General features: G+C 37.1%; 1 protein-coding gene across 1 annotated transcript in view; it reads right to left on the minus strand.

Annotated features, from left to right (window-relative positions):
• anos1b (anosmin 1b) overlaps positions 1-13265 on the minus strand; it is an 80251-nt gene that overhangs the window by 24608 nt on the left and 42378 nt on the right. Inside the window, exons 5-6 of the mRNA XM_022669548.2 lie at positions 11361-11545; positions 6996-7125 (exon numbers count right to left, since the gene is read on the minus strand). Coding sequence (XP_022525269.2) covers positions 6996-7125; positions 11361-11545 — 315 coding nt within the window. The remainder of the gene's footprint in view (positions 1-6995; positions 7126-11360; positions 11546-13265) is intronic.

A 13265-nucleotide genomic window follows, 5' to 3' on the forward strand; every position in this document is an offset into this window, starting at 1 on the left:
TACACAGTCAGTGGATTTATATGGCTGACATTATTCATTTTACATTGGAAGGTAGGGAAATGCTTGTGCAATACTTTATTTATTAAACATTACAAGTAATCAGTTGTTTTTATTAATAAACAGGATCTGTTCCACAGTGCTTGGACTGCTGGGTTGCTGGAATTGAGAGATATTTTTTTATTAATTGAAACAAATAAGAAAAGACGGCAGAGTGTCTGAGCCAGTAATCCATAAGGTCTTTTACTTTGGGCAGATATGAGGCCAAGCATTCTGATCTCAGACCGGCTGCTTGAACTTAAGTGCGGGCTAAAACACGCGAAAAGATTCGAAACGTTTCGAAACTGCGTGACGTAATGAACCCCGTTTTAGGAACAATCACGTTTTTTTTTCCCTTTTGATACGGACTTCGAAACAGTGCTTCGGAACATCGTGATTCAAATGAATCGATTCAGTTCGATTCCACATTTCGAGTTTGACATCACTAACTTGCACTTGCATTACACATTACACTACGTTACACATGTGTTCCAATTCTATTTTTTTTTTGTGGAATTTTTTTTCATGTGACAAAATCTATATCATGTTATCATGTTATCATGTAATGATGATAAACATGCATAGGTTTTCCACAGTAATATTTTATAGTATTTTCCTGTAATTGTTTTCTCTGATAAATAACAATTGATAATTAATTTATCAGAGAAAACAATTACAGGAAAATACTGTAACATATTACTGTGGAAAACCAATTAGAAAAGTTTATCATCATTACTTTCACACATATTAAGTATATTTCCATTCCAACATCCTCCTCTGTGTGTATTACTTCTGTTTTGGCTGTAAGTGTAAAAATATAAACAGCTGAAACAGCTAAAATAGTAGCTGGAAATCTGTTGTCTGTCCTTCTGTTATTTAGCTTTAGTGATCTCGGTTGCATATGGAATGTTACTACAACACTGCACTGCCATTTAGCAGCCCATAAGTGTGTATGTGTTTGTGTGTGTGTGTGTGTGTGTGTGTGTGTGTGTGTGTGTGTGCGTGCAGAGGATGAGTCTTAGGTGGGACAAACATGTGATAAATGGTGGGTTTGGTCTGCTGCTGCTGCTGGGCGGGGTGGACAAGTCATTCCCACCACAAAACACGTACGCTAAGTCAGTGGTGCAGAAGTCCTGATACACTCATAACAGCTCACACACTCCTCCTTATTTTGGAAAGTTGCTAGGCTAACAACACAGACACAACTACAATATTATTCCATTGTGATTGACTTTACTACACGTCTAGACCAGACTGTAGACCTGGGATCACTACTAATCATAATCCAATCTACAGCACTGAACAGGAGAAGCAGTACAATAGCCACATCATTGCATTTACTATTAAAGAATGACTCATATTAAAGCATGCAGGCCGGATCATGGTTTTATCATGCACTGCTCAATTCTGCACTATTACAGGACTTCATTCAGGCTACTGGAAACAAAACACCCAGAAATAAACGTTAAGAGTTTATTTTTCTGCATTTTGTTTGCTTATGTCTGTTTGCTATGTGATTTCTCCTGTAATTATAAAAGATTATCATTCCAAAGCTGCAGTAACTATACTGTAGGGTTGTCTGCTGTCTACAGTCTGCATTTCCTCTTTCTGCACCATGGTGCCACAGGTACAGCTCCAATCTGAATGGATTAGGTCCAATTATGGGAAGAACTTCTCAACTAAGTGAAGAAAAAACTAATACTTTAAGAAGAAATGAAGATCAGTCAAGTACAGTCACTGTAAAGACCATCAAAAACATTGTAATGGTGAAACTGGCACTCATCAGGACCTCTCCAGAAATAGAACAACAAGAGTTCTCTCTGTTGTACAGGATAAGTTTATGAGAGATACCAGCCTCCCCAGATAAGAGCACCTAAATGCTTCTACACAGAGTATTTTGGTTTGTTTAACACTGTTTTTAAGTTACTACATGATTCCTTATGTGTTTCTTCATAGTCTGATAGATCATTTCTCTATTCATTTACTATGTAGATAAAAAATAAAATCATTGAATCATTGAGAAGGTCTGTCCAAATATGGTGAGTCAGGTACTGTATAAACATCAATGAGCCCTATCCTAAACTTATTGCTATCTTACACTCCCTCAACAGTCTATTTTCATGCCTTGCACCTGCGCAGTTAAAATAGCGTCGGAGTTTAGGAATAAATCTACACTGATGGGTGTGGTGGTCTGCTGGAAGTGAGGTGTGTTTAGGTCCATTTCTGCTGTGTTTCTATATATTTTGGCGGCAGCAAACACAGGAGCTCCACTGACTGATTAAAACCCTGTCAATTACTCAACCCACTCATTTGGACTCCAACACCAGGAGGGTGAAGACTAGCACAAGCCTCCTCCGATACATGTGAACTCAGACTCCGCCTGCTGCTGATGCTGTAGCATCGCCGAGTAGCATCACAGCGCTAACGCTCGGAGGAAAGCGCAGCGACTCGGTTCTGATGCATCAGCTCACAGACGCAGCCTTGTGCTGATCCACATCACCCTAAGAGTAATGAGGGGAAAGAGAGAGCGCCATCTACTGTACCCACCCAGAGAGAAACAGCAAGGACAATTGTGCTCTCTCTCTCTCAGGGCTCCGGCAGCGGATGGCAAGCTACATAAACAGGATTCGAAGCAGCGATTTCCAGATCATAGTGGCAGCACTTTAGACCACTGCACCACTTGGAGCCCTTACTTTAGACTATAGTGTATTGTGTCTGAGTATTGGTATGACAATATGCAATCTGCAATCATTTTAAGAGCTACTGAATAAAATCATTATTATTTTTCTCTAGTGCAAAATCAACCTGATTTAATTAATCTTTTATTAATTGAACCCAGCATTCATATAAAAGAAGCCTGGCTTTGTTATGTGATATAAGTTTCTGTAAATGTAGAAAACCTGACCCGCTGAAACTGTACCAGCTGTGGGCCTGTAGGGTGGGCTTCCAAGCCCCCCATGCTGACTCCTGATCAAGTTTGGACTCCTGCTGGGGTCAGTCATGCTCAGCATCCCCACAGGAGCGGCGGGTTGGATTTACGCTGGGGGGCGTGCCTCGATCTGCACGCGTGCGGCGGTGCTGTGCTCTGCTTTAAGCTTCAGAGCCTAAAACTGTCACTTAGATTTTCCCTCACAGAGTCACAGAGTCACTCAGCCTCAGAGCCAAAACCTTTCATCTCCAGGTTTCCTTCAGCAATGGCAGCTATGCTCATGACCTGTGACCTCTCCTCATCGCATTCTTCATGCCCCCCTCACCACCCCCCTCCCCCAGCACTCATACGTCCCATGGCAATTTGATGAATGCTGCATGTTTGGTGACCCTGAGGGAGATGGAAACAGAGCTGTGCTCTAATGCTGTGTTTTTTTAGGATTCCGTGTTAAAGTAGCTCTGTCAGTGAATGCCAGCTCTGATAAAAGCTGTGAGAATAAAGCCTTATTTTAACACTTATTTATTTAAAGGGAATCTACACAGTAAAAACCACAGTGTTAAAATCACAGTGTAAACATGTTTTCATGTTTTCTGGGAGTTTTTCTAACAACCCTCAGTGATGAACTATTCAGAGAGTTGGTGTATATTTTTATTATTATTATTATTATTATTATTATTATTATTATTATTCAGAGTTAAAATTCAACTCTGTCTAACAGGCTCCGCCTCCTGATTCTGCTTCACTCTCAGAATGATCTGCTATCACCATTATTCTTTTTTTGGGGTTATTACATATGTGTGTGTGTGTGTGTGTGTGTGTGTTATACACTGAAAAAAATGATGCGTAAAATTTCCTTAAAAAAGTTTTGCAACTTTCTGCATTTGCTTTTTTAAATTTAATTTCATGGAAATTTAAGTAACTTCAACTCGGTTTCAAGACTTACCGTAAATATTGCATAAAGTAAATAAGTGAACTGAACTTCAGTCAATCTTTTCTTTTATTAAACTTTACTTCATTTATTTTTACTGAATCAATCCTTTCTTTTAGTAAACTTTACTTAATTTCTGCATACAATATTCCCTTATTACAATTACATAATTTATACAATATTACTATAGATAATTTTGGTTAAAACACACATTCAAATATTAACATAATCTCAAAGATTTATTTTGTAAACAGACCAAGTCTCACTGTCTCAACACATGTTAAACAATATTAAACAATACAGGGCCCATGACGTCACCAGCCCCGCCCTTAACAGCGCGCCGTCTCGCATTCGGACCGATCAAGAGCAGAGTAAGCGCCGAGCTCAACTCAAAACCCGAGGAAAACAGGAAAGCAACAGTAATCAGCCCTTTAAATCAGGCATTTAAAAAACTTTTTAAAAGTTAAATAAGAGCGTTTGTTTTTCTGGGATTAAAAGCTGGAATTCAACTGTAACTGGAAATACCTGCTCAAAACTGAAGTTACCTCGTGTTTAATCCTGCCCCTCCTTCCTCTCCCTCTCACACTTCTCAGGCAGCAGCAACTTGTCACTCACACAGACACAGAGACAGCACTGTGTATCTACTTCTTGTGACTATCACGAGGACGATGCTTAAACAATATATCGTGCAGCCCTAGTATGAACGTGTTATAAAGCCCATATGTAGGTAAAGTAAGACCATGATGTAAGAGTGTGTTAACATCTTCAGTAAGGATAAAGTAAGTCCACCATAAGAGAGTGTGTTAGTGTAAATGTTCACTGCAGGCTGAAGGAAAATACTTCTCACAACTTAACAGCAAGATAATGGAGAAAGATCTGCTCCCACACGCAAATGGAATCAATGCCGGCCAACACAACTCGGCAAGAAAATGAACAAGTGATGGTGTCCAATGATGAGAAATATTAAAAACACTTTATAAAATACTTGTGCTTGATGCAAGTCTTGGTAATTTTACTAATAAACAGGGATTTGATTCCAGTCATTACTGGCAGTAGACTCAGTATTGCCACATTCTGCATGTAATAATATTTTGAACTTGGTTTTTCAATAGCCTCACATCTTAAACGTGCCAAATCAAGCACCCCTGTGGTCTAAAATGACTCATAATACTCATTATTAATGCACAGCAATACACTAAATTGCCAAAAGTATTCATGCACACACAGTGTTGTGCGTGAACGAGTTTAAAAGAACGCGTTCATTGAACACACTCATTTTTTCGTGAACATTGAACAGGGCGAGAGAGAGAGAGTGCGGAGTGCGAGAGAGAGACCAATGACGAGAGTGAGAGAAAGCGCTGCAATTTAAAAAAATGGCTAGTGGAAGTGATGCACGGAGACAGACACCGATTCTCCTTATGAACATTTTCATCACCTGGTAAGAAACCCACAATTGCAGTGTCATGAGCAAATGTCTACAGTGAGCAGTTTTAAAGAACGTATAGTGATTTCTAGCTTGTAGTGTGAAAAAAGTATTTTTTTGAATATCTCACGAAAAAAGTAAAATGAACTGAATTTTGAACAAGTTCAGAATTAAAGTTGTGAACTTGAACTGTTCACTTTGAGCATGTATGAACTGAACTTGTTCAGAAAAGTTGTGAACTGGAGCACTACTCACACACCAAATCATTTAATTAACAAGTTTTACAATCACTTCCATGATCACAGGTATATAATAATAAAAGCAGCAGCTAGGTATGTTGGGACTGCTTCTACAAACATTAGTGAAAAAACAGGTCTCAGGCTCTCAGGAGCTCAGTGAACTCCAGCACTGTGGTACTGTAATAGGATGCAGCACCTGTGCAACAAGTGCAGTCGTAAAATTTCACTACTTACTACTAAATATTCCACAGTTTATAGTGCACAGAGGTCAACAACTTCCTGTAGCATCAATCACCAATCACTACAGACCTCCAAACTTCATGTAGTTTTAGATTAGCTCAAAAACAGTAAAGTGTAGTTAAGCAATAACATCATGGCTGTGATTTTGGTTGGGTGTGCGCTTGGTTGTTTGGTCAATCATCACAGCTTTGACGTTATTCGTGAATAACCAGAGGTGGAAAAAGTACTGAAAAATTGTAATTAAATAAAATACCCTTACTTTGCTAAAATTCTACTCAAGTAAAAGTAAAAGTACCCATCTAAAAATCTACTCGAGTAAAAGTAAAAAAGTACTTAATTTAAAATGTACTTTGAGTAAAAGTTACATAGTTACTTTTATTTATTTGACGTAAAAAAGTACAAATCATAAATTAAATAATTATTAAATTAAATAATTTAGGCAGTATTTGTTCAGCCACCCCATAAAACATTTTCAAGAACAAGTGGCATAAGTTTCTATAATCCTTTTTTTTTTCTTTACTGTTAAAAAGTTAAAAGGTTATGGTCATATATGTGACTATAAACTGTATTTTTATAGTTTTTAGTATTTTTTAACTTGCCATTCCCATGCTTTAACTGCTATTTACATGTTTTTTTAACATCCAAGAAGATTCTTTAATGTTCCTAATAAAAACTTAAGGAATTAATATGAAAAACATGGTCAGCGCATGTGCAGTGCCGTAAAGAAGCACATATGGATGGGTAGCCTAACTCGCACACAGACCCCAACTGATTCACACAGCGCCTCTCCCGCTAACCAAAATAAACACTGCATGGAGAAATTCAGCTGCGCTGCCATGGAGAACAATTTTTTTTTTTTTTTTTTAATTAGACAATTTGTTTTTTTCCCAGCATTTTATTTTTTACTGAGTAACGGGGAGTTTTCCAATGTAGTGAAGTAAATTACTTGTGTCAAAATGTACTTAAATAAAAGTAAAATTACCTATTTAAAAAACTACTTTAAAATTTTTTTCAAAAGGTGTGCTTGGCTGATTTTGGATTTGTGGGAACAGTTTGGGAACGGCCCCTATTGTAATACTTGTTCCACTTTATAAGATTGGAAAAATATCTTTATTTTGCTCAGTTATAAAAAAGGCTTGTTTTAATTATAGTTATATTTATATTTTTGCCTTGAAACTCAAATAATAACAAAGTTTTTACCTCTTGTAGAGAAGAAGTGCTTGCTGGGAGTGGTGAAGCCTCGTGTGCCCTGGCTGTTGACCGCGCTGACTCGAAACTGGTACCACCGCTGAGGCCGGATGTCCTTCAGCACGGCCCGTTCCTCCATGGTCTGGGAAAGGGAGATAGGTCAGAGCAGATTTAATTAAGACAAATGGGATGAAAGAGCACCATCATTGCTTCTTGCTGATAAGATCCTCTGTAATGACAGGTTGATGTCCAGCAGGGCTTCCTCTTTATACAGCCTGATGAAAACTGGAAACCACCGTTTGAGATGCTTCCTACTGGGAGAAAATAAAACTGACAATGGACGTCTGTTTTAAAAACCTCTCGACCATTTCATTTGAAGTTAAAAGGTCCAAGAAGAGTCATTCACTGTTACAATCACTGCTCTGGACCATCCACTCATGAGTGCGTTCATAAAAAGAGCTTTCAACTAAAAAAGTACAAATACTTACGTAAATGTAAATGTTTATAATCTATACTTTACCGGAGTAATTATTTAACATTTCCACACAATTATCTGAACTGTCTACTCCTTACATTTGAATAAAAACAGCCTGGTTACTCCTATTTCATTTCAGCTCGTTTTAATTCCAGCTTCTCATCGTTCAATAAAACCGGTATCCAGATAAATCTCTCCTTTATCCAGATAGAGTAGAAAGAATCTGATTGGTGATTGGATGTAGAGAAATATAAACATATACCATTCTGACTCCCTATTGGTTTATACTGTGATCCATCACACCTGCACACGTCCCCCAACCCCCCCCACCCACACACACACACTCCAGCAAGAGCACAGCAGACGTATGTAGCCTAGTATGAAGATGATCCGTGCAGAGACTCAAGAGAAAAACTCCAGACAAACTCCAGACAAACTCCAGACACTTTTACTTAAATAGTAAAAAGCTTGAGTTGATACTTCAACTTCTACAGTAAAGTATTTTAAACACTTCTCTTACCTACAAAGTAACACATGGAGATACTTTTTACTTTTTTTACTTTTTTTGTTATTATAACACTAATACAAGTTTTGAATTTGGGGTTCTAAAGTTTAGCTGACTGGATTTGAAATTCAACAATTGGTTTTATATTAAAGTGAGGACACACTAAAAAGTTATTGCATTGCAAAAAAAGCTAAAGAACCATGCTTTAAAGAACTAATAATTATTATTATATATAGTCCTATTAATAACTTAATTACTGCAGTTCTTTACCTGTCAGATTAACTCTAATTCTTCTCTTCAGTTCTGCTGAAACTGAGACTCAGTCCTTAATCATGTTAATCTAAAGAGCTAAAGGCTAAAGCTGCTGTTGTTTCCATGTGGGTCAGCCAGACGTCTTCCTGTAGCAGTTTTTTTCTCCAGTTTCCAAGAGTCTTTATTTGAAGGTGTAGGAAGCAGTACTCATCGCTCTCTGGCTTCCTCTGTACCTAATCATACTTTAAACAATATTTTTTAAACAATATATGATTTTCTGGGTTTTTGTTCTCATATAATTTTACAGTATACTATTTCTTCTTACAATACTGAAACATTTTTCAGCTTTTAACTCATTTGTTTTCTTTAAAGGCTCCGTCAGTCCACTGCAACATTTTGTACACTGGATTTTATACCATTTCTGGTTATTGACTGGAACTAAAGAGCTTAAATGGCAAAAATAAATAAATAAATAGGGGGTGTTCTAAAAACTTTAACCAGTAGCGTATATTACATATACAGTCATATGAAAAAGTTTGGGCACCCCTATTAATCTTAATAATTTTAAGTTGTAAATATTTGGGTGTTTGCAACAGCCATTTCAGTTTGATATATCTAATAACTGATGGACACAGTAATATTTCAGGATTGAAATGAGGTTTATTGTACTAACAGAAAATGTGCAATATGCATTAAACCAAAATTTGACCGGTGCAAAAGTATGGGGCACCCTTATCATTTTATTGATTTGAATACTCCTAACTACTTTTTACTGACTTACTGAAGCACAAAATTGGTTTGGTAACCTCATTGAGCTTTGAACTTCATAGCCAGGTGTATCCAATCATGAGAAAAGGTATTTAAGGTGGCCAATCGCAAGTTGTTCTCCTATTTGAATCTCCTCTGAAGAGTGGCATCATGGGCTCATCAAAACAACTCTCTCTCTCTCTCTCTCTCTCTCTCTCTCTATATATATATATATATATATATATATATATATATATATATATATATATATATATATATATATATATATATATATATTACACACACAAGGAACAGAGGGAAAAAATAAAATAAATAAAAATACAAAATAAAAAAAAGTAGGTATTGCACATTGCATATTATTATTATTATTCACAAGACTTGAAGAGCTCAAATGAAAACATAAAATAAACAGAATTAACTGGGGGTGTTAAGGGCTGTTTGGACCGATAATCAGCATTATTCTTAAAGGTTTCTTACTGTACTTCAGAGCCAGGTTGTGGTTTATAAAATATTCATAAAAAGGTTTGGGGGAAAAAGTCTCATAAATGCATGAGATGAAGAGTAACCTGGGTCAGAGAGGTGGAAAAAGGAAAAGGCAGAGAAAAAACTATTTATAGTCCAAAGCATGGCAACTTATTTGTGAAACAAGGCGGTCACGACCTGTACGGCTGCCTGTGAAACTTATAGTGAGTTAATTATATTAATATATATATAATTAATATATATTACCTGATTGCCAACAACTAAAATAGTAAGACTGACTGGCTTGGCATTTTTTCCAATATGAAAGCATTACTTATTGTACCAGTGATCTCAACTGTAACCCACTGCTTGTTGTAAACTGGTTTAAAGGTGTTGTATTACAGTATGGCTGCGTTACTGATATACAAAACTACAGTTATTTTATACACCGCATTACGCAGCATGTTCTTCCAAATGTAATCTGGCATCCAGCCTAGACAGACCTAGACATAATGGGTGAATATATGATTCAGAAAAGAACAGAAAGCATATATGCATGCAGCCAATTGCTTTAAACAAGAGCTGCTTTGTCAGGTTGCTTGAAACTTAAAGGCTTTCAGTGTAAAGTTATAGCAATTTGGCAGGTGACCAGAACTGCAGCTCAGGAGGTTTTACAGGCATGACTGCTTGTTCTGCGTTATACATCATACAGCTCGTACCAACGCACCACTCGCTCACTTGAAGCGATTACAGGCTTACTGTGAGTATTTACAAGTTTTCCATTAGTACAGCTGTGAAATAAACTCTGAAATCTCCATCCATCCATATACAAAACACAGTAGATTTAATTACTTTAATAAAAACTCAGCAAAACAGACACCACAGGCCCAGTCCCATTTCATATTTCGTACTCCTACCCCTTGTTTTTGAGTGTCATCCTTTATCTTGAAGCTAAGCGAAAGTGGTTCAAATTCGCCCCCCCCTAAGAAAGCAGAGGAGAGGTAAAGTTAAGGATCCTTGCTGCTTAAATTTAGAGCATCATTCCACCTTAAATGCATAAGCCTCAGTATCTGCTCACATCACATGATGTGATATTTGTAACACTTTACAATAAGAAAATAAAAATTAAAAAAAACGAAGAAAAGAGAACTTACGGCTAGTTTATATAAGACCCCAACAATCAGATTTTTTGCAGACCCTATGACTTCTGACTTTGTATTGAAACTTCCCCACTTTTATTGTAAATTGTTATTTTTCTTAAAAATAAATAAGTAAATAGATAATAAAAATGGTGATTTACGTCCTAGGGAATTCAGATTACACTGGTAAATTGTGCTACCATGGTTATTTTATTTTGTACAACACTGTCAATTGTTCGAGATGTATGGACACTGAGAGCATAATGAAAGTTTTTGTACTATCTGTTTGTTAAAATTAGTCGCAGGATATCAAAAAAATGTGATTTACTGTGATTTTATTGTGTGCCACAATAAAATCACAAATTTAAGGTGGAATGGGAAGTTAGCTAGCTGCTAGCTAGCTATTACTAGCGATTTTTATGCTAGTTATGGAGAAAATTGCCACTATACACTGAAACTACATAAACGTAAGATAAGACAATAATTAGCATAATTTTAACAAATAAATTTGCCATGATTTCCGATAACCTTTTGCATAGAGTATGCCTCTAAAAAATCTGTTTAAAGGCCCCAACACTTCCCCCCAACCTACCACTCCAGCCTAACAAGAATCAGGACATCCTACCCTAAATATAGAGGGGATTGGACTTTATACAGGGATCAAAACTTCATTGTAAAAGGTCCATGCAGATCCAGGCACAGCTAATAAAACCACAGCGGGAATAAACAGTTATATTTTAGAGACTTGCTCATTAATAGTGTTGTTGTGCTCTCACCATCAGAACAGTGTACCAGGTGGAAGCATCGTCTTCACTGGGATGAATCCCGTCGTTCCACCTCCGCTGCAGAATATACAGAACTGGCTCAATGGACACATTGAATTTGGACATCCATGCCACTTCCAGCTGCCCGTACTGGTCCTCTATAAAGGTCATGTCTTTCCTTGGCTTCAGAGGGACACCTATGAAACAAGACAGAAACACACTGGGAAACACGGACCAGCCCCAGAAAACCCCTAACGCTCCACTTGTTCCACACAGTAAAAACGTTTGGCGGGTACAGGTGACAGTAAATCCTATTAATGATGTAAAGTTACAACATAAAAAAATGCCTCAATGGAAAACAAATCACACTCGTGACTCAACATTCTCCAATGAACACCAAAACAGAAGAAGTGATATAATGGTATGTCACGCCTGTTTGTGATTACAGGGAATAGGGACTTTTCCTGCACTTTTTTTTCTGACTTAGTGGTTAGCACGTTTTCCTCACAGTGTTGGGGTCCTGGGTTCAAGTCCCTATCTGGGTGGAGTTTTCATGTTCTTCTTGTATTTGTCTGGAGTTCTACTCACAGTTCAAAAACAACATGGAGATAAGGTAAATTAGATACTCTAAAGTGTCCTGGTGTGTGATTGGGACTAGATAGGGATTGGCTCTTCAGTGCTTTATGCAATCCTCCAGGTGCACGGTTGTTTCCGGTTGAGAGCACGCTGTGCGTCATTGGCTGCTGCTTCTCACCAGTGTGTTTGTGTGTGAGTGCTGAGTGTAAACTGATTGTGTGTAAAATGTGATTGATTATAAAGTGTCCTTGGGTTTTTAGAAAGGCGTTAAAAAAGCCTAACTTAAATTATTCACAAAGCAAACAGAGTAATATATAACATATCATTTATTACATCATACATATAATTTAATGTAATATATTAGAAGGCATTTTTATTATTAGGATATAATTTCTATTATATCCCCCTCCTTGTTTCTACGTGTACTGTATATCTCATCTGCTCCACTGATCATACAGGACATTATCCTCCTTTCACCCTGTTCTTTAAAGGTCAGGACCCTATAGTAAAGACCACCGCAGAACAGCTATTATTATTATTGGGGTGGTGGGTCATTATTCTTAACGCTCCAGTGATTAGCACTGATTACCATGGTGGTGGTGTATGTGGTGTTAGTGTGTGTTGTGCTGGTACAGTGAGTAGATCAGATACAGCAGCAGTGCTGCTGCAGTTTTTAAACACCTCATTGTCACTGCTGCACTGAGAACAGACAACCAACCAGAAATACTGTATCCAGCCACCAATGTCCATGCACAGCAAAAACAGGAGAGTTGAAATTTCAGAGTTAAACAGCTGAGAGTTGATTTTCAATCTCAAAGTGTAATTTTAACTCATTCAGATTTAAATGGTGTTCAGTGTTGGAGTTATTTGACAGAGTTGAATATTTCAGTGTTAATCCCACTAAACCCAATAAATACTGGCCAACTCCACAGAGATTTAATTAAACCCCGCCCAGTTAAACACGTTATTTCCATAATGGGTGTCCCCCCAGATCCTAACTTACCATCAGTGTGAAATCCTTCCATTGGGTGATTAGACAGGGCTACCTTCCATTGGGTATTGTGTTATATTTTGTTTAATGGTTGTTTGTTTAGCCAATATATTGTAGGCTATAAGAGCAAGTTACCATCCTTTGTACAGTAAATTGTGATAAAGTGTTGGTAATGCACTAAGAAATACAATGGAAAATGGCACGCTAACCTGTCCTGAATAATAATTAAATAATAAAAATTCATATCAATTAACTAATCTTCTTCTCATTTATAATTTTTTAAAACTTTTTTCAGTGTTAGTGTAACAATTTAGGAAGTTAAAGAAATACAAATGTGAGTTAAAAAGGAA

This window comes from Astyanax mexicanus, chromosome 16 (genome assembly GCF_023375975.1).
Source record: "Astyanax mexicanus isolate ESR-SI-001 chromosome 16, AstMex3_surface, whole genome shotgun sequence".
NCBI lineage: Eukaryota > Metazoa > Chordata > Actinopteri > Characiformes > Acestrorhamphidae > Astyanax > Astyanax mexicanus.